The 27,286-nt window shown below is 30.1% G+C and overlaps 1 protein-coding gene across 2 annotated transcripts in view; it reads left to right on the top strand.

Moving 5' to 3' along the window:
- The window catches only part of Lmpt (Limpet), a 335,549-nt gene that overhangs the window by 201,415 nt on the left and 106,848 nt on the right, over positions 1-27,286 (top strand). Inside the window, exons 1-3 of one of the 2 annotated variants that reach the window (XM_065502736.1) lie at positions 17,194-17,419; positions 21,856-22,232; positions 22,304-22,548. In XM_065502736.1, the coding sequence (XP_065358808.1) occupies positions 17,256-17,419; positions 21,856-22,232; positions 22,304-22,548 (786 nt within the window). In that variant the 5' untranslated portion in view covers positions 17,194-17,255. Of the gene's footprint in view, positions 1-17,193; positions 17,420-21,855; positions 22,233-22,303; positions 22,549-27,286 lie in introns of those variants that run through there. The other variant, XM_065502735.1, reaches the window with a different exon arrangement.

The raw sequence follows: 27,286 nt of genomic DNA, 5'->3' as shown, positions 1-27,286 counted from the left end.
CTGCAAAACCAATTTAATTATGTTTATTGAATTGCTGCAAAAGTCAGTTGAGATTGTCGCTTGCCAGTGAAATGAGATTCATAATTTATCGGCAACCACCACCCATGATTACAGATTTTATCGCATACAATTGACTACAATTGTAATAAGTAGTGCTGAGATTACAACGCTATAATTGCTTATTGTGAGAGAGGGAGAGACAGAGAGAGAGTGTGTGGTAGTTTAGGGTTTAATTAGTTGTGAAAATTTAATTAAAGGATTTCATTTCATTCTTGTATTTTATGCTTTTTATTGTTGTTTATTTGTGTGCTGTTTTTCTTTTTGCAAAAGGTGTGTGGGTGTATTTTTCTCCAAGTTTAATTAGCTGTTGAGGGATAGAGGTAATTTAAACTGTTTGTGAGCAGATGCACAATGGGTAATAAATACCTTAGAACTGGAATATAAAAATATAAGAAATTAAGCTTTGACAATATAGGGAGTACAGATGTCAAATTTAATCAAAAACATCAAAGTTGACACAGCCAGGATTAAAAATAAATATATTCGTACTTGTTACTATTACAATTATGAAACGACTAGCTGACCCGGTGCGCTTCGCCACCCCAATTAAAAGAAAGAAATAGTACTATTAAGTCTCCCGCTCACTCGGGTCCATATAATCTTTATTTCATGTTTGCAAATTCATTGGTGAAGAAATTACTAAAAATACCATTGGAATAAAGAAATAGTACCAAAAAGTCTACTCCTAACTCACTTAGGACCATATATGTTTAATTTCATGTGTCTAAGTCCATTGTTATAGAAATTTCAAAAAAGTACCATTAGATTAATGGAAAAGTATCATGAAGTATCCCCTTGAATTTTCACTCACTTAGGACCATATATACTTGTAGTTTCCCACCCACTCGGGCCCATGTAAGCTTTATTTCATGTTTCTAGGTACATTGGTGAAGAAATTACAAAAAGTACCATTCGAATAAAGAAAAAGTACCAAAAAGTCTTCACCTAGAATTCTCACTCACTTAGGACCATATATGCTTAATTTCATGTTTCTAAGTCCATTGTAATAGAAAATTAAAAAAGTACCGTTATAATAAAAAAAGTACCATGAAGTATCCGCTTGAATTTTCACTCACTTAGGACCATATACGCATAATTTCATATCCATTATTATAGAAAATTCAAAAAGTACCATTAGAATATAGAAAAAGTACCAAAAAGCAGCCACTTGTGGATTCCCACCCACTCGGGCCCATGTAAGCTTTATTTCATGTTTCTAAATTCATTGGTGAAGAAATTACAAAAGTACCAAAAAATTTTCACCTAGAATTCGCACTCACTTAGCACCATATATGCTTAATATCATGTTTCTAAGTTCATTGTTATAGAAAATTCAAAAAAGTACCATTAGAAGAATGAAAAAGTACCTATAGTTCAGTTCTCACATTTTGGTACCTAAATATAATACTAACTTCACTCAGATACATATCAGCTAACTTTAATGTCGATAAATGAAATAATTTAAAATATTAAAAAGGTACCATTTGGAGAAAAGTACCAGTTTCCCTTTTCCTCTTTGAACACCCCTCAAGTTTGAAATTTAAAAATATTTCATTTTGCAAAAGTTGTTTATGTTATGCTACAGACATGTCTCAATCCAATAATAAATATGTGCCCAATAATAAATATGTTTTAAAAAAAGTACCAAACTTTTTACCCGGATTTGGCCTAAAATACACCATGGCACTCGAATTGCAAATAACAACCTGTTAGTTAATTTTTGTATGAATCCAGGAACCAATGTTAAAAAAAATACCAAATCGGTTTAATAATTTGCAATAAAATGTATTTTCCCGATTTTATCCCCTTTTTGGTACCTTTTTTTATACCCATTGCGTTGGTAAAATATTACTAAAATAATTTTCTGTATCGTGGCAGGAGCTCATAGTAAAATATTCGAATGTCTATGTCAAATTATAGAAAAACATATTTTTTGAAAAAGTACCAAAAATAAACACAATTTTTATCCCTTAAGGGTTCGAATTTCCAAAAAGTACCAAACTTATATTTTTTGATAAGTAAAGAATACGATTTAAATTTTGTTTCTATGTTTATTGGTTTAAAAGATACTAGGGTGCCAAAAAAGTACCAAAATACAGTTTTTACCGGTTTTCTCCCCTAAAATTTTCGAATTTCGAAAAAGTACGAAACACCTGTCAGCTTATTTTTTAAATGGAGTAACATGCAATTTCAAGTTTTTTTGTATCTTTATTAGTTTTGAAGATATAAGATTACCGAATTTACCCTTTTTTACCCACTTAGTGGATCGTTTTGGGGAGGAAGGAACCCACAGTTAAAATTTCATGATTCTAGCTTCAGTCGTTTGGGCTGTGGGATGATGAATCAGTCATTCAGTCAGTCAGTAACGTTACTCTTTTATATATATAGATTCTGAAATAGTTCTAAACAACTTGGTCGGTTTTTCAATATTTTGAAAGTTTAACTGCTCTGCATTTAATTTATTTTCTAGTGAAACGAAGAAAATTGAATCATTGACGGCAGTGGTCTGCGTACTGATCGACTCTATTTATAGACTAACCTATTATTTAATACATATTTATTTAGCACCATTATGAATCCTGAGTTGTAATCATTTGTTTTTGTTTATAAAAGTTCCCGGAAGCCTAAAAATGTTGTAATTTTTGTTAAAATGAAATGTCATTAACATCAAGTCAATTACAATAAATAAATCTTCACAAATGTTACAATTTATTTCATTCAAAATGCATTAAATACAATAATTTTTATCAATTGCCAAATAAAGTCTGAAACCAAAATTATAAAAGCAAAGGAATTAAGAAAAACAAACACGAAATAATTATTCGTATTAAATCAAGTTTCAAGTGTGCAGTTGTGAAGCATTTAAATTAATTTTACGTGTAGCGAGCAGAGGACAGACAGGGTGTTGAAAAAAGTTGGGAATTGGATCTTAGTAGTTTATTTAATATTATTGGATGTATGACTTATAAATGCGTTATTTACAACGCGGTTTTTGTCTATATATACAAAAAATTAAATGGTCCATGTATGTAATGGCATCACGCGAGTTCGGCTGCAACGATTTGGCTGATTTTATTTTATTTGATTCTAAATTTTCAGGAGATAGTTTGTCACTTCTCATTTTTCTTAATTAGAGAAATTTGTTGGAGAAACCTGAGGAACTAACATTAGTAAATAGCTACCTAGCGAAGACAGGGCGGTCAGCTAGTTTTTAATAAATTATATGTCAAATATTCTTTCATTTATTCACACTTAGGCCCGTTTTCTCAATGTATCGACAAACTGCCTGTTACTAAATGTCGACATATATTTATTAGCCCGATAAACTTTCCGTTAACAATTTTGTTTTTCTCAATATACCGTCAAAAAAGATTATTTTCAGTTGGCAATACCTCTCAAAATATATGTGAAAGTTGGGAACCCTGCCTTCAATTGACAACATGTTTACATAAATCAGCTGTTTAACGTGGCCATCGACAGCCGGAATCTTTTGAAATATTCATTATCCTCCATGTCTGCCAGGTAGTTAGGCCTGGCATGATAAAATTTTTCAGCATTCACTTGGAACTCATGTTCTTCGTGTTCATCCTCCATCAAATTAATGTTAATTCCTCTATTAAACTTTTTTTTTTATAAAATCTATTTAAGTTCGTTTACAAAAACACAAACACATACAAACTATGAACAGCAGTCAGCTGATTGAATTTATCTGTATGATAAATAAATAATTGGCAGATGAGGTCGTGTTAGCTTTGCGACAGAATAGAAGCAAATGAGACATTGAGAAAACCAAATTTCTTTAATCTGCAGTTTTTCGTTGGGAAAAAAGATAATCACCTAATGAGAAAACGGCCCTTAGTTATTGAACATTATTTTTTTTTGCTCCGAAAATTTCGAATTTTGTATCAACGAATCCACAGTGGGACAGAATCAAAATTTTTTGGAAATAAATCTGGCATTTCTAAACGGCTGGTCCGATCGGGATAAAATTTAACGTGGGCGTAGGCAAGGAGTATTCGATTTTTATATATTTAGAAAGCGCTCGGCTATAATTTCTTCAGAGCAATAACAATTATGTATCCAAAAATAAATGATTTTCAATTTAAAATAGTGATTTTTGCTGTTTTTTTTATTAAAAAAACATAAAAATTTAAGAAAATATAAAAATTTTATGTTTTTCTGTAGGGTATCTTAACGGAGAACCTTTTAGTTTAAAAAAACATCTCCTATTTTTCGATTATGTCGGCTCTAGGCCCTTCGGAATTTGGCCTATTTTTTTTTTATCAAAATTTCAACTTTGGATGTGGCCCAATGAGTGGCCCAATGTGATTCTAAAATCCCAAAAAAACGGAAAGCAGCATTGGAAACCTTGATGTGTTCCCTATTTATCACCAAAGTATTTTTCCAGCTCCAAAGGAAATGTGGACTCTATGGGCAAAATTGTAAAAAATACCATTTTTGGGATTTTCGCTCCAATTTTTAGGAATTGCGGGATTCCCTTTGACCTTTTGACAAGTTTTTTTTTACACTTTGTTATTTAGAATGACATATGGACAATTCCACGAGAATCGCTACCACTACTGAAAACACAAAAACCCTTGAAACTTTTTTTCAAGATGATTTGCATAGAAGAAAATAATAAAATGTAAAAAATTTCATTATTTAATGTTTTAGGTATGTTTTAGCCTGAAATGTCACGTACGATATTAAATTTTATTTATTATAAAATCATCCAATGATTGTTTTTATTTAAATATGACGTATTGTAAAGGAAAAAATATTTCGTTTAGTGTAAGAAATTAAAAGAAAACATAACGCCTCTCACGATTCGAATATTTTCGCATATTTCTATATGTACCTCAAAATGAGTTCCGTTTTATGTCACGTACGATATACCCTTATTTCGCTCAATATTTCGAAAGAACTTTTTATTATTTTAAAATATAGTACCCTCTGAATGGAACATAAAGACGAAATTATTTTTCAGATACTCTTATTTTTGTAAAATCTATTCCACTCTATAGGCGTACAAATGTCACGTACTATGATATGGCGTACTATGATACTATGATATGGAATTGCCCATATTTAAAAAACGTTGAAAATTTCATTGAATTTTGTTAATAAATAAAGATTTTATTACATGCTAGTTGACTAATGTTAATTCTTCAAGTTTCTCCAAGCCACATACACCTGCCTGTTCTTATTTATTTGCAAATAAAATATATAAATTTGTACTGCATACTTTAGGTAGCTTTTTTATTACAGTTGACTGGACCGAGTTTTACCCCGAATTTTTGAATTTATTGTCTTTACAAACCATTTCCTGAAAATTTCGAATCGAATAAAAAAAAAATCAGCCAAATCGCTCCAGCCGTTCTCAATGTAATGGCATCACATACATGGACCATTTCATTTTAATATATATAGATTTATGAATTTCTAAAACTGAAATTTGTATCAAAATTTTAATAAGATTGCAAATATAAGGAACAATTTGATCCACATTTATTCCGAACTAATTTTTTTGGAATAGTAAATTTTTGGTCAAAAAACAAAAAACAGTTCAAGTCAATTACATTCAAAAATATGCCTCTTTAAAAAACCGTCCTTTAAAAATATTGCATTTTGATATTGGAAGGGAAACAAAAAAAATGGCACGTGTTTATAAATTTTAGGACAAAGGTAACCTACTTTGAGCCACCATAGCGCCGCTCCTGGAGTTTAAGTATTTTAATAACATAAACTCGAATACTCCTTGGCTACGCCCACGTCAAATTTTATCCCAATCGGACCAGCCGTTTAGAAATGCCAGATTTATTTTCAAAAAATTTTGATTCTGCCCCACTGTGAAATCGTCGTCACATACGGGAAGTTTTGCTTTACTTCTTTAATTTGAAAAAAGTGACGCTGAATATCACCGATTGCTCACCAAAGCTTATTTTGAATGTGTTTCATCGGTTTAAACGAGCGAGAGATGGTTTGTGTGGTGATTTTGACACGGAAAACAAAGATTGGCCAGACCAGCCAAAAAATTTTGAAGGCCAAGAATTGTAGACATTGCTCCATGAAGATTATTGTCATAACCAAGAAAAGCTTGTAAACTCATTGGGAGCTACTTAATCAGCAATTTCAAAACTTTTGCAAGAAGCTGGATTTCTCCAAAAGCAGGATTCCTCCATACGAAATTTAATTCAATTCCAATATTATCTCCTTTTAAAACACCCTTTATTTCCAAATTATCTCATACCCATATGTTCCACTTTATTATACGTATTAAAGTACATATTATATTGTATCACATATTTGCATAAAATGTCAATATTTTTTTTAGCTTTTTTTTTTGTATATAAATTTACTCAAGTTCAATACGTTTTTACAATATTAATAATATGTATTGCAATTTGCGGTTTTAATGCAATTTATTTGCTGGCTGGCGTCCGTCTGTCCTTTACATGTCAATTTCATGATATTTGTTTATCGTTTTTAAACATCACATCAGCAGCGTCGTTCGTCATTATGAATCATTGATTCAGATTTTTCCAACATTTATTTCCGGTTTTGGCTGTTGGACGTCCGAACAACTAACTCACGGTTGATTTTAATTGAATTCAACATTTGTTAAAACGTTATTAATTGAAGTGTTTACTATTTAAGATGTTGCAAACCTAAATCAATTTGCATATGAAATATTTTATTTAAATTGCATTAATAAATAAATGAATGAATGGTATTTAAATGGAATTAAAATTACAATAAATAGAAATTTATAATTAAGTTAAAGGTAGAGAGGAGGGGGTGGGGGGGTGATTGGAAAATTAATAAACTGCTGGTGTGGAAATTATAATCTGTATGAAATTTGTGATATCTATAGAGAAGGAATTAAGTATTCTGAAGCACGCGGATTGGCCGCAAAAGCTTTGATGAATGTGTTCCATAAGTTTCAACGTGCGAGAGATGGTTTGTTCGGTTCAGAAGTGGTGATTTTGTCACGGAAGACAAAGATGGCCCAGGCCAGTCAAAATCGTTTGAAGGACACGAATTGAAGGCATTACTCAATGAAGATTATTGTCAAACCCAACAAGAGCTTGCGAAATCATTGGGAGCTACTCAAGCAGCAATATATTTGCTAGCAGCAGGCTGCATCCAAAACCAGGGAAATTGGGTACCATACGAATTTAAGTCGAGAGACTTTTAAAGACGATTTTGCATGTCCGAATGATGTTTGAATGCTGTAAAAGAAAATCATGATTGCACTGACTCTATACTTGGGATAAAAAAAGAACCATGACGTAGACCCGAAGCATAAGAGATCGTATGAGAAGCCCGGCCAACCAGTCGAATCGACACTAAAGCCAAATATTAATGGCGTTAAAGTAATTCTATGCATTTGGTGGGAGCAAAAGGTTTCCATCTATTATGATATGCTGCTTCTTGGGGGCTGGGAAAATACTTTGGGGATAAATAGGGAACACATCAAGGTTTCCAAAACTGCTTTACGTTTTCTAAGCCCAAAATTTAAATTTTTAGAAAAATAGATCAAATTCCGAAGGTCGTGGTGTCGACATATTCGAAAAATAGGAAATGTTTTTTATACCAAAATCTTCTCCGTAAAGATAACTTACAGAAAACATAGAATTGTTATATGTTTCTAAAGAAAGTTTTTTTTTTAATAAAAAAACAAAAAACAGAAAAAATCTATTTTTTTAATTTTTAAATTGAAAATCGTTTATTTTTGGATCCATAATTGATATTGCTCTGGATATTATTGGTAATTTAGTTTTCTAACTAACAAAAAATAATCGAGTCCATTCGGTCCAAAAGTACGGCCTATATTTTTAAAAAAGCGGACCAAGGTATGGCAAAATTTTAAAATTTTAATTCTGTATTGCCTATAACTCGGAAATTATAAGAGATAAATAGCACACGCAAGACCTAGCCGAGCGCTTTCCAAAAATATAAAAATATTTGAAATCGGAGGGAAACAAAAAAATGGTTTAAAAATGTTACTTGTCGAAGGTATCCTACTTTGAGCCCTCATAGCACCGCCCCTGAAGCATTAGTACGGCCCATTTTAATAACTCGAATACTCCCTGGCTACGTCCATGTCAAATATAATTGCAATCGGATCAGCCATTTACAAAAGCCAGATTGATTTCCAAAAAAATCTTGATTCTGCCCCACTGTGCAATGCTTGGCCACATATTGCAATATCTGTTAAAAAGTATCTAGAATGAAGTGGTTGGGAAGTTTTTCCTCACCCGCTTTATAGTCCAGACCGTGCTCCGTCCGATTACTATTTGTTTCGATCGATGTAGAATGCTCTCTCAGGGATACGATTCACTTTGGAACAGTCAATGCCGGATGGCTTGAATCATTCTTGGCCTCAAAAGATGAGCATTTATCATGACTCGGAATCCATATGTTATCAGAAGGATGGGAAAGGGTCATAGCTAACAATGGCCAAAACTTAAAATAAATTTAGATTCTACAAATGTTTCAAAATAAAAGCTAATAATTTGAAAAAAAAATTTCCAGCATTTTCAAGTCAGTATCTCCAAGAATATTACTAATGAATAAAATTAGCTAAAAACTAACATTAACTTGTCCCAATTAATTGAATTTTTGTTGCCGAAATACATATCTACCACATTTATATTATATGAGAAAGTTGAAGGTAATTAAAACAATCAATTAGAAATAATCTAAACACTTTCGATTCTCCAACATACGCTACCGTTTGTTATCTCCATATTGGCGTTTTGGGATCCAAAATATAATTTATTTGTTTGCTACAAATATCAATGTACAAACATTATATTTTTGCAATTAAATCAATTTGTATTCAATTTGTATTGTAGTATTTAGCTATTTCAAATATAAATGGTTGGTTGGATGAATGTTGGCATGGACTGGCTGGTACGGGTATTTGAATTTATTTAATGATGGAGATTTGTTATCAATTACTCGTGCTGTGTACACTTACTTTACATATGGTCATACATACAATCCGACTCTTGTAAATGATACAGTGGGCAGTAAATCGAAAACTGTTTGTGTATATTCCAGATGTGTTTTTGAACTTGTACCTCTAATCTCTGACACCTCTTTGTAAATTTATTGAAATCAAGGGCATTCAATGTTAGAGGAATTGTTTTGATTATTTTTATTTTTCAGATTTTATTATTGTTTTTTTTTTTGTGTGTTTAATAACATTTGTTTTTTTTGTATTTAGGTTCATTTATTTGTTTAATTTTAATTTCAATTTTTATCACAATTTTTTTGTTTTTACTTTTTATTTGTTTTTATTTATATGGTCTGTCTATTAGAGGTGATGTCTTCATTTCACTGGAATATTTTGTTTTCAAACTATATTTGTGTTTTTTTTTTTTTTGATGTATGTTTCTGTTCTAGATTTTGATTTGTATTAGTTAAACAATTTTATTCAAGTTGTTTTCAAATATTGATCCCAAGAAAGTAATGCGAATTTTTGCTACCTCTAAATATAGAATTATTTAGAAAACACAGGTTTTTTTTTGGTTTTTTTATTTAATCATAAAGTCTGTAAAATACACTACTCTTTAGAAAAGTGTCTTAAAAAAGACAGTAATTCTATATAGAAAAGTGTCTTGAAAAAGACACTATTTCTATGTAGAAAAGTGTCTTGAAAAAGACACCAATTCTATATAGAAAAGTGTCTTGAAAAAGACACCAATTCTATATAGAAAAGTGTCTTGAAAAAGACACCAATTCTATATAGAAAAGTGTCTTGAAAAAGACACCAATTCTATATAGAAAAGTGTCTTGAAAAAGACACCAATTCTATATAGAAAAGTGTCTTGAAGAAGACACCAATTCTATATAGAAAAGTGTCTTGAAAAAGACACCAATTCTATATAGAAAAGTGTCTTGAAAAAGACACCAATTCTATATAGAAAAGTGTCTTGAAAAAGACACCAATTCTATATAGAAAAGTGTCTTGAAAAAGACACCAATTCTATATAGAAAAGTGTCTTGAAAAAGACACCAATTCTATATAGAAAAGTGTCTTGAAAAAGACACCAATTCTATATAGAAAAGTGTCTTGAAAAAGACACCAATTCTATATAGAAAAGTGTCTTGAAAAAGACACCAATTCTATATAGAAAAGTGTCTTGAAAAAGACACCAATTCTATATAGAAAAGTCTCTTGAAAAAGACACTATTTCTATATAGAAAAGTGTCTTGAAAAAGACACTATTTCTATATAGAAAAGTCTCTTGAAAAAGACACTATTTCTATATAGAAAAGTGTCTTGAAAAAGACACTATTTCTGTATAGAAAAGTGTCTTGAAAAAGACACTATTTCTACAAAAGACACTATTTCTGTATAGAAAAGTGTCTTACAAAAGACACTATTTCTATATAGAAAAGTGTCTTGAAAAATACACTATTCTATATAGAAAAGTGTCTGTTCAAGACTCATTTCCATACAAAAGTGTTTGTAAAATTGATTCAGATTTTGTTCTAGTTTAAACTTTACTGATAGGTTGTCACCATTTTGACACATGTAGACCAGAAAAAGACACTATTTCTGTATAGAAAAGTGTCTTGAAAAAGACACTATTTCTGTATAGAAAAGTGTCTTGAAAAAGACACTATTTCTGTATAGAAAAGTGTCTTGAAAAAGACACTATTTCTGTATAGAAAAGTGTCTTGAAAAAGACACTATTTCTGTATAGAAAAGTGTCTTGAAAAAGACACTATTTCTGTATAGAAAAGTGTCTTGAAAAAGACACTATTTCTGTATAGAAAAGTGTCTTGAAAAAGACACTATTTCTGTATAGAAAAGTGTCTTGAAAAAGACACTATTTCTGTATAGAAATGTGTCTTGAAAAAGACACTATTTCTGTATAGAAAAGTGTCTTGAAAAAGACACTATTTTCTATACAGAAAAGTGTCTTGAAAAAGACACTATTTCTGTATAGAAAAGTGTCTTACAAAAGAGACTATTTCTGTATAGAAAAGTGTCTTACAAAAGACAGTATTTCTGTATAGAAAAGTGTCTTACAAAAGACACTATTTCTGTATAGAAAAGTGTCTTACAAAAGACACTATTTCTATATAGAAAAGTGTCTTGAAAAATACACTATTCTATATAGAAAAGTGTCTGTCCAAGACTCATTTCCATACAAAAGTGTTTGTAAAATTGATTCAGATTTTGTTCTAGTTTAAACTTTACTGATAGGTTGTCACCATTTTGACACATGTAGACCAGTTAAGTGCTATGTACTTTTTTCGCAAGTCACAAAAGTACGTTTAACACAATTGACACAAATGTCCCATAGGGTAATTATTTTACATGCAAGTAAATTAATTGTATCACTAAATGAGTAACTTTTTTTTAAAGAATTTGTTGTGCAAATATTATATTATTTCTATGAATAGACATCATGTATTAAATGAGTAATCTACTATATTTATTTCAATTTAATTTGATAAAATACTTATTGAAACTACTCATACAAATTTATACAAAATAATGATAATGAAAACGAAATCAAAATTCAATAACCTTTATTTATAACAAATCATTAAAAGCTTTATTTCACTTAATATATAAAAATTTGTTAATTTTTGTACATATAAATAATAAATTTACCTTGAATTTTTCAATGTTACAATACTGCCGATATCTAGATATGTCACCAATTCAAATTTAATTCTAGTCAATTCATTTAATACAATCTTTATTGCTTTTTATTATTTTTTGCTACGTTACATTAATGAAATTGTATTTTCTTTTTTGGGTTAATTTTCCCAAAAATATTTTATCGTTTTTTAAAAGACTCCTTCCTTCTTCAACATTTCAAACCATATTTTTTGTTTATTATTGTACAGACTTAATAATGACATAATAAAAAGTAAATAATAAAGTCTGTCAAACATCCATCTATTTACAATACCTTTTTAGAAATATTTGTTGTTTTTATTGAGCAAAAAAACAGATCTTTAAACAACATTTTTTCGACATACCAAAAAGTGTACTCACCTTTTTTTATGGCTTTTTAATCTTATCACCAGAATAAAAATAATAAAAGGCTGAGCGTAATAGAAAATTGCAAATGTATAAAAATAAATAAGTTCAGCAAAGAAACCTTAATTTTATTATACACTCAACAAGAATCTTGAAAGTACAAAAACAAAAATGAACAGAAGCACTTAAATTCTCATAGACAAGCAAACAAACACCTTCAGAACCAGATAGTAGGGAGGCAGCAAGACAGTACTAGACTATAGCTCTGGTGAGCCGAAATATTAACCCAGCAAACATTTTAGTTTGATTTTGGATTTTCAATTTATTTTTTGCCAAGTTTACTATGATGTTTCTCCATACTACTTTCTTACAAAACATGACAGACACTTTTCTATAGAATAGCGTCTTTAACAGACACTTTTCTATAGAATAGCTTCTTTAACAGACACTTTTCTATAGAATAGCGTCTTTTATAGACACTTTTATATAGAATAGCGCCTTTTACAGACACTTTTCTATAGAATAGCGTCTTTTACAGACACTTTTCTATAGAATAGCGTCTTTTACAGACACTTTTCTATAGAATAGCGTCTTTAACAGACACTTTTCTATAGAATAGCTTCTTTAACAGACACTTTTCTATAGAATAGCGTCTTTTATAGACACTTTTATATAGAATAGCGCCTTTTACAGACACTTTTCTATAGAATAGCGTCTTTTACAGACACATTTCTATAGAATAGCGTCTTTTACAGACACTTTTCTATAGAATTGCGTCTTTTACAGACACTGTTCTATAGAATATCGTCTTTTACAGACACTTTTCTATAGAATAGCGTCTTTTACAGACACTTTTCTATAGAATAGCGTCTTTAACAGACACTTTTCTATAGAATATCGTCTTTTATAGACACTTTTATATAGAATAGCGTCTTTTACAGACACTTTTCTATAGAATAGCGTCTTCTGCAGACACTTTTCTATAGAATAGCGTCTTTTACAGACACTTTTCTATAGAATTGCGTCTTTTACAGACACTGTTCTATAGAATATCGTCTTTTACAGACACTTTTCTATAGAATAGCGTCTTTTACAGACACTTTTCTATAGAATAGCGTCTTTAACAGACACTTTTCTATAGAATATCGTCTTTTATAGACACTTTTATATAGAATATCGTCTTTTATAGACACTTTTCTATAGAATAGCGTCTTTTACAGACACTTTTCTATAGAATAGCGTCTTCTGCAGACACTTTTCTATAGAATAGCGTCTTTTACAGACACTTTTCTATAGAATAGCGTCTTTTACAGACACTTTTCTATAGAATAGCGTCTTCTGCAGACACTTTTCTATAGAATAGCGTCTTCTGCAGACACTTTTCTATAGAATAGCGTCTTCTGCAGACACTTTTCTATAGAATAGAGTCTTCTGCAGACACTTTTCTATAGAATAGCGTCTTTTACAGACACTTTTCTATAGAATAGCGTCTTTTACAGACACTTTTCTATAGAATAGCGTCTTTAACAGACACTTTTCTATAGAATAGCGTCTTTTATAGACACTTTTCTATAGAATAGCGTCTTTTATAGACACTTATATAGAATAGCGTCTTTTACAGACACTTTTCTATAGAATAGCGTCTTCTGCAGACACTTTTCTATAGAATAGCGTCTTTTATAGACTCTTTTATATAGAATAGCGTATTTTACAGACACTTTTCTATAGAATAGCGTCTTCTACAGACACTTTTCTAAATTTTTTTCTTGAAGCAGTTGAGGAATTCTTTGCATTTATTGTAGAAATACTCGTTTATCGGTTCTTGAATTCATAAAAGAGTCATTTCATTAATTTTCAATCACCATAACATTCTGTTGAAAATATTCGAAAAAAATCGATCTCAATACCTTATGCCTTGATATAATCCATGTGTATTTTTAGTTTTTCAAACTATTGTTTTAAAATCAATCAATTTTTCCCAAATTTCAATATACATAGTTCACTTGATTTGATAGTTCAATTGATTTTATCCGAAATTTTTACTTCAAAACAACTTTTATGGAATCGTTCTGAATTTACGATGCAGAGTTCCTATAGTATTTATCAAATTTAGCCTTGATTTGAGTGATGGTTTTTTCCGCAAAAATTTATGCTTAATGAGTAGACGAAATTCACTTTTTTCCAATTTCTCCTCAAGTCACGAGGTAGTCTGCTATCAATGGCTGTCACACACAAACTAAATGTCGAAGTTTGTTCAAATTTTGACAGAAGTCAACTGACAGATGCCTGTTGACAGGTGCATTGTTGCCCTTTTAGTTAAGAGCCGGGAAATTCAAAATGTCGCGGACTTATTGACCCATCCTCGTCATTACTAAAGGATTACTTGATTATCGATTGTGCAATTCACAAAAGAGTCATTTAGTTTGATTGTAATCATGACCTTCTGTTTGAACGATTCGATTTATTATTATTTTTAATCCAAAATCAGTCAAATATTTTTTTCAAAATTTAAACAATTTTTTTAGTACGTCAAATTATGTATTGTTTCTAAGTCAATAATTTTTTTCGCGAATATCAAGATGCTTAATTTTAACTGATCCTAAACTCTCTGTTGTAAAGGTTAATAACACTTTAATGTCCAAAATGCCGGCAAATTCCAATCATGCGTGAATTTAGTAACATATTTTATTTATTTCAAACGCTATAAGTTTTTTTTTACATTCTGGAAGGGTCAACTATGATACCCTGTATTCAAACAAGGTAATTCTAGATTTCATTTTTACATGCTATTGACAAATGTTTCACTTTGTCAAAGTTGATGATGATGAGGCTGCCATCAAAATAATTTTACTTTTGATTTTCAAAAACTTGTACTGAAATTGTTCAACATTTAAATATTATTATGTTGGCTGGGTAATCATTAAATGTCTTCTAACACACTTAGATACCCATACCTCCAAATACTCTTCCAAGTATGTACTTCCATAATAACATCTTAATAACACTAACACTTAAGATTTTTTTCTCTCGCAATAAAATATTTTGAAGAGCTTGTGTTTAACATTCTTTTAAATAAAATGTTTATTTAAAAATAATTGTATTATTATTAAAATGTTGCCTTAAATTGTTCAATATTTCCATACTTCTGCAAAAAAAAAACAAGTAAGAAAGTATGGTCGGTCAAGCCCGACCATATAATACCCTACACCAAGTAAATGAGTAAAAATATTTTTCTTTTAAAATATCAATAATTTATATTTTTGAGTGATTTTTGGAATTTGGATTTGGGCCTTATATGGGGGCTATGTCCAATTATGGACCGATCACCATGAAATTAGGGCGTGTGATTTATGTCTATATGAAAGTTAACTATGTTGAATTTTATGTGTTTACCAACATTTTTAAGCGATTTATGCACGTTAAAGTGATTTTCGGAAGCGCGTCTATATGGGAGCTATGACTAATTATGGACCGATCGTAACAAAATTTGGTGACATGAATTTTGTATATATAAAACTTATTTGGAGCGAAATTTGTGTAGATAGATATATAAATTCAACATTTATGACCGATAAAGTCCAATTTCGAGGGGACATTTGTATGGGGGCTAGGTGAAATAATGGACCGATTTCAGCCAGTTTCAATAGGCTTGGTCCTTGGGCCGAAAAAGAAATATGTACCAAATTTGATCGAAATATCTTCAAAATTGCGACCTGTACTCTGCGCACAAGGTTTACATGGACAGCCAGCCAGCCAGCCAGCCAGCCAGCCAGCCAGCCAGCCAGCCAACCAGACGGACGGACGGACATCGTTTAATCGACTCAGAAAGTGATTCTAAGTCGATCGGTATACTTTAAGGTGGGTGTTAGACTAATATTTTTGGGCGTTACAAACATCTGCACAAACGCATAATACCCTCCCCACTATGGTGGTGTAGGGTATAAAAATTGGGAAAATTGTACAAGAAAAAACAATGTTTATCTTTTAAGAGAAAAACAATAATACAAATGGGGTATGTGTATTTAGTTGTTTTGAAGCAGGAATGCAGCGTAAAAATTCAATTAAATCAATTTTCATTTAAATAATTTTATGTATTATTAAAAGAGGCACAGTGATTTGAAAAGTTAAAGTAATTGCAGGAAAGATTAAATAGAAATTTTTTAACATACGTAAAAAGAAGAATCCCTATTCTTTATACGCCGATTGAGTATCACTTACGATCATCCATTGAAGTTTAGAGAAATGGATTATTTAACTTCCGTTTGTTACGAATACTCACTTGTTGGTATCATTTTGTTGCTTTTGCTATAATTTCATCCAGGCAGATCTAAAATCACCATCATTTCGCCAATTGATGATCGCTTACGATCATTTATTCAAGTTTTTTTATAAAGAAGTTGAAGGTGAAGTGTTTTACAACTATTTATTTTAAAAATTAAAGTTCCAAATCATCTTTAAAACCACTGTAACGAAAGAAATTTCTCACACACTAGTCAGTTGTTGGTTATACTTCATCATGATCATCATCATTTGGAAGCACAGGGGAGTATCATTAAATAGAGAAGAAAAAAATAGTGTACAGTGTGCTACAACGATGATGATAATGGTGCTGATGACGTTTAAAATGATGAGGTGGTGATAGTGGGAGGAATAGTATAATTTCTGCCACCCATTCATTTGCTAAATGAGCAAATTCTAAAAACAAATTGAAAACTCATAACACAACCATGAATATGCTTGAGAAAATAACTAAATAGAAAAGTCTGAAACATATGTTTAATAAATTTTCATGTGATTTCAAATTTCTATAATAAAAAATAAATAAAAACATAAAGACAAACCAACAAGTTCAATTCAACCATAAATTTACCACTAAAAACTTTTTATGTTTTTGTCATTTTATTGGCCATTTAGGCGTTGAAAAAATTATGTAAATAATATTTTATAGCTTTAATCAGCAGAAACAAAAAACAAATACCATAGAATTTATTTATAAACATACAATAAAAAATAATAATTAAATTGTTTTAGATTTTAACAATAAACAAAACAATCTGTCTAGTCTCTTCAAACAATTTGTGATATTTGCTTTAGTTCCAATGACTTCATTACATTTGCAAGTGTGTGAAAATTGTAAAAGAAACTTTTAAGATTTTAACACAATATTGTTAAGAATAAAATGGTGAAAATGCTTGACATGGATCGTCATGCTGATTGCCCCTTATGGGAGGCATTGGCATCAACTGAAGTTCCTTGGACTGGCATGCGTTATGCCTGTTTAAATGTTTTACATGCGTATTGTAAGGTGTTTGATAAAAAAGAAATTTATGATCTCATTGTAAGGTAAGTTACAAATTAGAATGAAACAATAAATATTTTACATAACCGATTTATAATATAGTAGCAATCGCTATTCGCTTTGTTACTCCAATCATAGTAAAATTGTGAAAGGATTTTTAAAAAAAATAATTTTAATTATTTAATAACGATAATGTAGTTTTTAATGATACATAGAGCATTATTTGCCTGTGATTATCTAATAATCAATAGACCAGGGACCGTAAGAGTTATAAGTAATATCAAAAAAGTTATTTTATAACAGTTATTTTGTGACTTTAAAATGCATCTTAAACAGTTATTATTCAACGTAAAAATAAAAATTCGCATTAAACTCTTAAAAAAAAGAGTATTAAGAGTCAAAAAAAGTTCAATTGAGGAGTTTTATTTTTCCCGTCAGAAAATAAAACTCCATTATATGTAAATTGACATCTATAAAATAAACAAAAAAACTCCTCAAATGACTTTTTTTATGACGGAAAAAATAAAACTTTTCCAATGATATTTTTTTTTCTGACGGGAAAAATAAAACTCCTCAAATGAGTTTTTTTAGACAAAAAGGAATAATAATGAAAAAGTATCATTAATTACCCCCTTTGTATTCTCATTCATTGGCCAATATTAGCTATGACCTCTTTCCCATCTTTCTGTCAACATATGGATACCGAGCCAAAAGAACTGATCATATTTAGAGGCCAAGAACGAAACAAGCCAATATAGGATAGTCTGTTCCAAAGTGAAGCGTATCCCAGAGAGAGCGTTTTGCATCGATGGAAACAAATAGTAGTCAACCACTTTATTCTAAATACTTTTTAACAGATACTGCATAATGTGGCCGAGCACTGTCATGATTGATATTTCAGTTTCATGTCTGGCCGCATATTCTGGGCATTTTTCGGCCAATGATCGCTGCAAATCAGTTGCGTTCTCGTAATGTTTCCCTGTGCTAGTCTGATCAGATTACAGCTGATCATAATAGATAGGATCCTATTTCTCCACCAAATACAGAGAACTACCGAATCGCCACAAAAGCCAAATATCCATGGCACATATTTGGCTGGTTTTTGGTTATCGTCATGTAATAATTCAGTGCAAAAATGAGCGTTCAAGCATAATTTTTCGGACATACAAAATCGTCTTTCAAGGTCTCTCGGCTTCAATCGTATGGTAACCAATTTCCCTGCTATTGGATGAATTCTGAGTAGCTCCCAATGATTTTGCAAGCTCTTGTTGAGTATGACAACAGTTTTCATGCAGTAATGCCACCAATTCTTGACCGTCGCATGTTGAAACCGATGGAATACATTACAGAAGTAAAGCAAAACTTCCCTCGTATGACGCTTTGTTGGTAGAAAATACGATATTTTCGAAGCAAAACTTGAGTGTCTTTAATTCTCATTCACTCTGTAGTTTTATTTGTATAATCAGCCCAATTATGAATAAAAAATTACACGGGAGTTTGTTCTCCGGGAGTTTTTTCCCATTGAATTTGAATAGGAAAAATGAGAAAAGGGAAAAAACTAAGTTATTAAAAACAAAAACCGCGTTAAAAAGATACATCATCTAATGGGAATATTTTGAAAAAGTGTCAAACTGTTTACCCAAGATATTTGAGATTTTTATGTGCAGAAACGAATCTTTAAAGTTTTATCAAAATTTGGAAAATTTCGCATAAAATGTGTACCCCTTTTTGGTACATTTCTGCCCCCTTTGAAATAATAACATGTTTATATAAATAAATTTCAGTATCGTAGTGAAAGGTCATAATAAAAATATCCATATGAGCAATTTCATGTCATCGTACGTGACATTTGTACGTCTATAGAGTGGTATAGATTTTGCAAAAATAAGAGTATCTGAAAAATAATTTAGTCTTTATGTTCCAACCAGAGGGTACTATATTTTAAAAAAATAATAAGTACTTTCGAAACATTGTTGTCCAAAATATCGAGGAAAATAAGGGTATAACGTACGTGACATAAAACGGAAGTAATATGCGAATCGTGAGAGGTGTTATTTTTTCTTTTAATTTCTTACAGTAAACAAAATAATTTGCCCTCTATTTAAATGAAAACAATCTTTGGATTACTTTATAATAAATAAAATTTAATATCGTACGGGACATACCGTACGCGACAGATTTTTCTCTTATAGTAAAACAATAAATTTTTCAAAACCTAAAAACTAAATAACCCAATATATATTCGGTTTCAAAAACAAAGTTATAATAGCAAAAAATAATCAGATACAAATTCATTTCATACGACATGCTAATTGGGCGCTTAGTTTTCGCCGCCATCTTAGCCTAAAATATACTAATTATATTTAAAAAATTAAATATAGTCAATTTAAACAATTATTTTTGCTCTTAAAATGTTGTAATAAGCTCTAAATACCTTCACATGGTACAATTTTAGTGTTTCCTCATATTCTGATCATCTTTAAAAAAGATTTATTTGTCTATATAAATTCATAGAAAAACATTATTTTAAGACAAAAGTACCAAAAATAAATAAAATGTTTGCCTACCCCTAGATTGTTTGAATTTCCAAAAAGTACCAAACATTATATTTGTTAGTTTTTAATAAGTAAAGAATACAAATTGAAATTTATTTCTATGTTTATTGGTTTAAAAGGGTTAAAAAGGTACCAAAATACACTTTTTACCCTCATTCTCCCCTAAAAGGTTTAAATTTTCAAAAATTATCAAACCCTATATGTTTTCTATTTAATTCAAATCTTGCTTTAATTTTGAAACACTTGTGACCTCTTAAATTTTGCAAAATGTCATTAAGAACTTAAAGAAATATATGTTTTTAATAAGAATTAAAAAAAGTAATAATAAAAATATTTGTCTATTATAATAATTAAGTGCCAATGAATAAAACTGCTAATTGAATAAATAATGGATTCCTTCAACAAATGCTTAATTTATTAAAATCTTGCAAAATGTTTAAATTATTTAAAAGGCATAAGTACTTCACAGTTACACTTAATTTTATAAAATTCTTTATTAAAAAAATTAATAAAAAAAAAGTTCGAAAAACTTGATTAAAATTTTAAACTTATTAAAAACATTTTAAAATATTCCAAAAATAACGTTTTAAATATGAAACTACACAATTTTTGTTGTAAAGCTTTGTTAAAAAAGCTTTATCACATATATAAAAGAGTATGTAGTTGGTGCAGAATGAAGCTTTTTCAATGGCATTAACAGTAATAAAGCTTTTAAACAGATTCATTCCACTTAACAGTGTGCTGTAGTTGTACATTAACATTAAAGTGTAGTCATGATTAAGGCGTATGAGTAATGAGTAGAAAATATCAAAACAAAAAACGTCACACACAAAACGATATTTTTAAATAAAAAAACTTTTAATGGACGGACAGTGAGGTGGTTTAGAAAATAAATTTTTATAAATATGCTAATACTAAGGTTGTGATTAGTTTAGAGGATACTGTCTGATAGTTAATTGATCTCAAATAGTCAGATGGAAAGACGTCTTGCTTGTAACCAAACATTTCTCCAACAACACTCTAACTGCTGATGAACAGTGGGGCAGAATCAAATTTTTTTGATTTCCGATCGGAATAAAATTTGACTTGGGTGTAGATAAGGAGTATTCGAGTTTAAGCTATTAAAATGGACCCTATAAATTTGTTTGTTTCTCATGCGATTTCAAAGCTTTTTATATTTTTGGAAATCGCTCTGCTAGGTCTTTAAAAACAATGCTTTTGTGTGCTATTTATCTCTTTTTATAAAAAAAGAGATAAATAGCCCCATGTTTTAAAATCCCAAAGCTGGCATCAAAAAACGGGAAGCAGCTTTAGAAACCTTGATGTGTTCCATATTTATCCCCAAAGTATTTTCCCAGCCCCAAAGGAAATGTGGACCCTATGGTCAAAATTTTAAAAAATAGATTTTTTGGGATTTTTGCTCCAATTTTTAGGAATTGCAGGATTCCCATTGACCTTCTGACAAGGTGGTTCTGTCCCACTGTGTGCTGGTGGGTAAGATAACTACTTTCTAGATTACTTAGAGACACTAAAGTGACAGTTTACCTGGGATGTATAAAGTAACCAATTGACTTCTCTCAATACTACGTAAAAGCTCATACGTGTCAAATGATACAAAACAAATTAATTGGAGTCATTAGTGACCATTACTGTCTGTAAACGTTCGGTCACACATTGCAAATATTTACTCAAAAAAGCGTAACCACTTTTTATAGCAAACAAAACTAAATATTTGTTTTGAATTCTCTTAAGTAAAAGGAGTTTTTGAAAATAAATAAAAGAATTCAAATATATTTTATTTAGTGGTTACGTATTTTTTAAGGCACTGAAAAGTATTATTTTCTTTACATTAAACTTTACTTTAAATATTGAAAAACAAACCATGATTATTAACTTCCCCTTAATTTTTTTGTTTTTTCTTTCAGAAAAACTTGCCAATCCTGCAAATGTCCCCGCGAAGCTCATGCCATATACCAACAACAAACCACATCCGTGCACGAACGTTTGGGTTTCAAAGTCGTCTCACCAGCCGAATCGGGCGTTGAGCCACGTGACCTGGGCTACACATGGGTACCGCCAGGCATACGTGTCTCATCGCGCATCAATCGCTATTTCGAACAATTGCCAACGGAAAAAGTGCCAAAAATCGGTAGTGAGGGAGCACGTTATCGAGAGCAGCAGATCTCATATCAATTGCCCAAACAAGACTTGTCGCTGGAGCACTGTAAGCATTTGGAGGATTTGCATGAGGCCTCCTATGAGGATTTTGTAACGGCGCGCAATGAAATAGCACTGGATATAGGTGAGTATTATGAGAGAGAGAATTAAAATAAAACAGATTTTAATATGAGATTTTTTATAAAACTTTTAAAGGTTATGTCAAAGATGCCCCTTATGATGAGCACTGTGCCCATTGTGATGGCGAGATAAGTGTGGGCGAAATGGTTGTGGCCGCTCCCAAGTTTGTGGAGAGTGTTATGTGGCATCCACGCTGTTTTACTTGCAACACTTGCAATGAATTGCTGGTCGATTTAACATACTGTGTTCATGAGGATAAAATCTATTGTGAACGTCATTATGCAGAACTATTAAAACCTCGTTGTGCAGGCTGTGATGAGGTAAGTTTCTACAAAATGATGACATAACTTTAAGACATAAGGTGAAGAGTATTAGAAAAACTAAGTGATGATGTCCTAATGCACTATAAATATAAAATCACGCGATTCTTTATTTAATTTCCTCAAGAATGTTTTTCTTTTAACAAAAACTGATTAGCCCTTATTGACCACTAGCATGACATTTCAGTTTTATTACAATACTTTAGCTTTAAAATCAAATATTGGCTAATTATTTATAGGTATGAAGAAATGGTTTTCTGTTTAAGAAAATCTAATTTCTTATAATGCATTTTAGCTATCAATGTAATATTTACTATTTTAAAACATGAAATTCTTGTTTAAACGTTTTATTCCTTCGTATTTAGGAGTGGCCAACAGCAATTCATGTGTCATCATTCCTGGCCACTTTAACACATATTTACTTTTTCTATTTTCTTTTTATCATACCGACATTGAACTTTGATTACTTTAAATACAATTAATGTTAAGGTGGATTCAGTTTTACATGTCAGTTGTTAGTTCTTCTCAGTTTTCTATTTTTCCGTTTTTTTTTTATTATTGTTCATTCATTGTATCACAAAAGCGGAAGCGGAAATCAACTAAAGGCAATACCGTTAGTTGATTCATTTCACTATGTGTAGTTGTTGTGTAAAGTTGAAATTTTTGTTATTTTAAAAAGGAATTTTATCTAAATTTTTTTGATTTTGCTGGGAAAATGTGTGATTATTATTTGTGCCGTAAGTAATAAAACTACAATATTTAAATATTTCAAATAAAAGACAAATTTTAAATACATGATCTTAAAAAAGTGATAAAGTGAATTAAATAGTTTGAAGTCTGAGCTGTTTCTGAAAGGCAGATTAATCAAATGAAACTATTTTCAGTGTAAACATTCATAAAAAAAACAGAAAAAACTCAATATTAAGCGCCAATTATAATTTCTACACTGTGTCAAACATAGCTAGACAAGGTAAATTTTGCAAAATTGCCAATATTTTCATTAAAAAGTAAACAAAACTCAGTAACAGTTATGAATTTTAATTGTTTACCCAAGGTCAGTATCGGGTAAATAATATAAATTCTAACAAAATTAAGGAATAAATATAAATGACATAAAAATGATTATAATACAGTATAAAACATTGACCAGTTTTGCTAAATTAACAAAAATATAATAAAAAATTTATAAAACTTACTATTGTCAATTAAATAGAATTCTCTACATAATGTAAACAATGTAAATTTTCAATAAATTGATAAAAATTTTATAATTTTTTTATAAAACTACTATCTTTTATTAAATATTGTTATTTACATAATGTCAACAATTTTTAAAGAGTGTAAATTTACACAAAATTCCGAAAAAAAGTAATAAAAACAAGTAAGAGAGCTAGATTTGCTGTGCCGAATCTTATATACCCTTCACCAAATTATACTTTAAAATAAATTTTTTTAAATATTTTTAGGTAAACAAAATTTAATTTTTTTGAATTGTTTTTCAAAAAATTTTTTTTTTGAAATTGTTTTTTAATTTTATTTAAAATAAGTTTTTTCAAAATTTTTTAAAAAACATTTTCTAATTTTTTTTTTTTTTTGAAAAAAAAATGTATGACAAAAAAATTTTTTGATGGAAAAAAATTCGGGTTAAAAAATATTTTTCCCGATTTTGACCCATTGTAGGTCCAACTTATTATAGCCTTATCTACATCGTTGCAATGGACTTTGAAATATCTATCATTAGATATCCATATTGTCTATATTAATGACTTAGGCCCGTTTTCTCAATGTATCGACAAACTGCCTGTTACTAAATGTCGACATAAATTTATTAGGCCGATAAACTGTCCGTTAACAATTTTGTTTTTCTCAATATACCGACAAAAAAGATTATTTTCAGTTGGCAATACCTCTCAAAATATATGTGAAAGTTGCGAACCCTGCCTTCAATTGACAACATGTTTACATAAATCAGCTGTTTAACGTGGCCATCGACAGCCGGAATCTTTTGAAATATTCATTATCCTCCATGTCTGCCAGGTAGTTAGGCCTGGCATGATTAAATTTTTCAGCATTCACTTGGAACTCATGTTCTTCGTGTTCATCCTCCATCAAATTAATGTTAATTCCTCTATTAAACTTTTGTTTTTATAAAATCTATTTAATTTCCTTTACAAAAACACAAACACATACAAACTATGAACAGCAGTCAGCTGATTGAATTTATCTATGTATACGATAAATAAATAATTGGCAGATGAGGTCGGGTTAGCTTTGCGACAGAATAGAAGCAAATGAGACATTGAGAAAACCAAATTTCTTTAGTCTGCAGTTTTTCGTTGGGAAAAAAGATAATTACCTAATGGGAAAACGGCCCTTAATAATCCAGATATAGATCAAAAATAGGTCAACAATCGAGGTTGTCCCGGTTTTTTGCTCATATCTCCGTTATTTATGGACCGATTTTGCTGATTTTAAATAGCAAACTTCTCGAAAGCATGTCTGACAGAATTATTGAAGATTTGGATTCCGAAGATATCTGGGGTCTTCAGAAAATTGATTTCAACAGACAGACGGACATGACTTAATCGACTCCGCTATCTATAAGGATCCAGAATATATATACTTTATAGGGTCGGAAATGAAAAATGTAGAAATTACAAACGGAATGACAAACTTATACAGTGGTGGCCAGGAATTTAAGACAAAAATTGTTTGCTAAATTCCATGTAGTTGTCAATTATTTGTTCAAATATTTCCACAAATATGTATGCATGAGGACTGTTTTAACACACAGGTGTGTTTTATTCGAATGTGTCAATTTATACATAATCACCATGAACACATAAAATTTTTCTACAACTTGACCAAAATTTTTTTTTTAAATAAACATATTTTCTCACATTTATATCATTATATTTTTATTATTATAAAATATTCGGACCAAATTTCGTATTTTTAGTTCCATTAGTTTCGGTCATATCATGTTATTAACAGCGGATGTTCGCTGAGGTGGGTCAACGTATTTCCACATATCTTTGTCCATATATGTTTTACCGATTTTTCCAAACATTTTTGAGAAACTCGAAACATTAATAATAAATTGCATACCCTTAGAGGTCCTTTTATTTTGGCTCTAACGCACTTAAAATTCAGTTGATGAAAAAAATTCAACTATTTGTCTTAAATTTGTCTTAATTGTATATACCCTTCTCACGAAGGTGAAGGGCATAAATATAAAACTTACTAGCGTTTATTGAGTATAGTTCTATACACAATGTTTATAAATTGAGAAAATTTAAAAAAAAATTTTATAAAACTACTATCTTTTATTAATTATAATTCTTTACATAATGTCAACAATTTGTAAAGAGTGTAAATTTACACAATATTCCCAAAAAAAAGTAATAAAAAATGTATAAAACTTACTAACGTTTATTGAGTATTGATAGAGTGATATTCCCCTAAACTTTTCATTCACAATAGTCGATTTTGTTCGTAACAGCTGTTTATTGTTTACAAAATTTCTTCTAAAAATTTCACAACATGGGGAATTTTTTCACGTGAACAAAATTTATGAACGAATAATGGAAAAAGGATAAATATTTCATGTGAAATATTGATTCGCGATGGGGGTGATTGAGTAGCTTCCAATGATTTTGCAAGCTCCAATTCTTGGTCTTGAAACTTTTTTGGCTGACCTGGGCGATCTTTGTCTGCCGTGTCAAAATCACCACTACTGAACCGCAAAAACCATCTCTCTCACGATGAAATAATGTAAATATATGCGAAATTATTAATTTTTCAATAAAAAAAAATATTAAAAAAACTAAAATTCAAATAACACTGTCCAAGAAATTAAGACTTTTTGATTGGAACAGAATATAAATCTGAAAGGGCATGTTGAGTAGAGAATTTTTGTAGAATAAACTTATAGTCCAGCTGGTCTGAGTTTTTTTCTACAGCGGGTGAAAGTTTTAATTTGTTGGTGTAAGTTAATGTCTGAGAGAATTCTTATTATCAGAGTTATATAGTGGAATTTTTGATATTAACCCTCTATCTCCACTCTTTAGGGGTCAATTTGACCCTTTTTCGAGAAAATCAAAAAAAGTCCTTTCAAAAAGGACATATACATAAGAATTAAAATATTTTACGAAAATTTTTGTAGTGGGGATCACCAAAGTCACCACAGTTGTAAATAAAGGTTTTTACGCTTAATTAACATAATTACACGCCACCTAGGGTCTCACATTTTATAAAAAAATTATCAAAAATCCATTTATCATCAGAATGAGCTGAAATTTAAAATATAAATAGTCCTTGGGAAGAAAACAAGTATTTAAAAATATCAAATATCTCTTTTAGTTCAAGAGATATTTGCTTTTATTTATTTATTTTTTTATTTTGCTCGATAATTTTTCATTTTTTAGATAATTAAATTAGGTTTAAGTAAATAATTCTAAAAACACAAAGCACTGATCCTCGAAAAGGTTCCAAAATTGTATAGTCCTATATTTGAATGAATTACATGAAAAGTGTTTTAACTATCATATGGCAAATATCGTCACAGTGGGCACTTTTATAAAAGAAACTCAGTTTTTGAAACACATTTTCCCCGTTTAAGGAATTTCGGTATTTGAAAATAAAAAATGGCAAACAATGTAATGCCATTGATCTAAAAAAAATCAGTTATAAATAAAGGAATTTCAAATTCCCAAAATCAACAACATTTTCAATTTCC

This window comes from Calliphora vicina, chromosome 3, assembly GCF_958450345.1.
Source record: "Calliphora vicina chromosome 3, idCalVici1.1, whole genome shotgun sequence".
Lineage (NCBI taxonomy): Eukaryota > Metazoa > Arthropoda > Insecta > Diptera > Calliphoridae > Calliphora > Calliphora vicina.
Note: the sequence above shows the minus strand (reverse complement) of the source record. Positions and strands in the feature narration are given on the sequence as shown.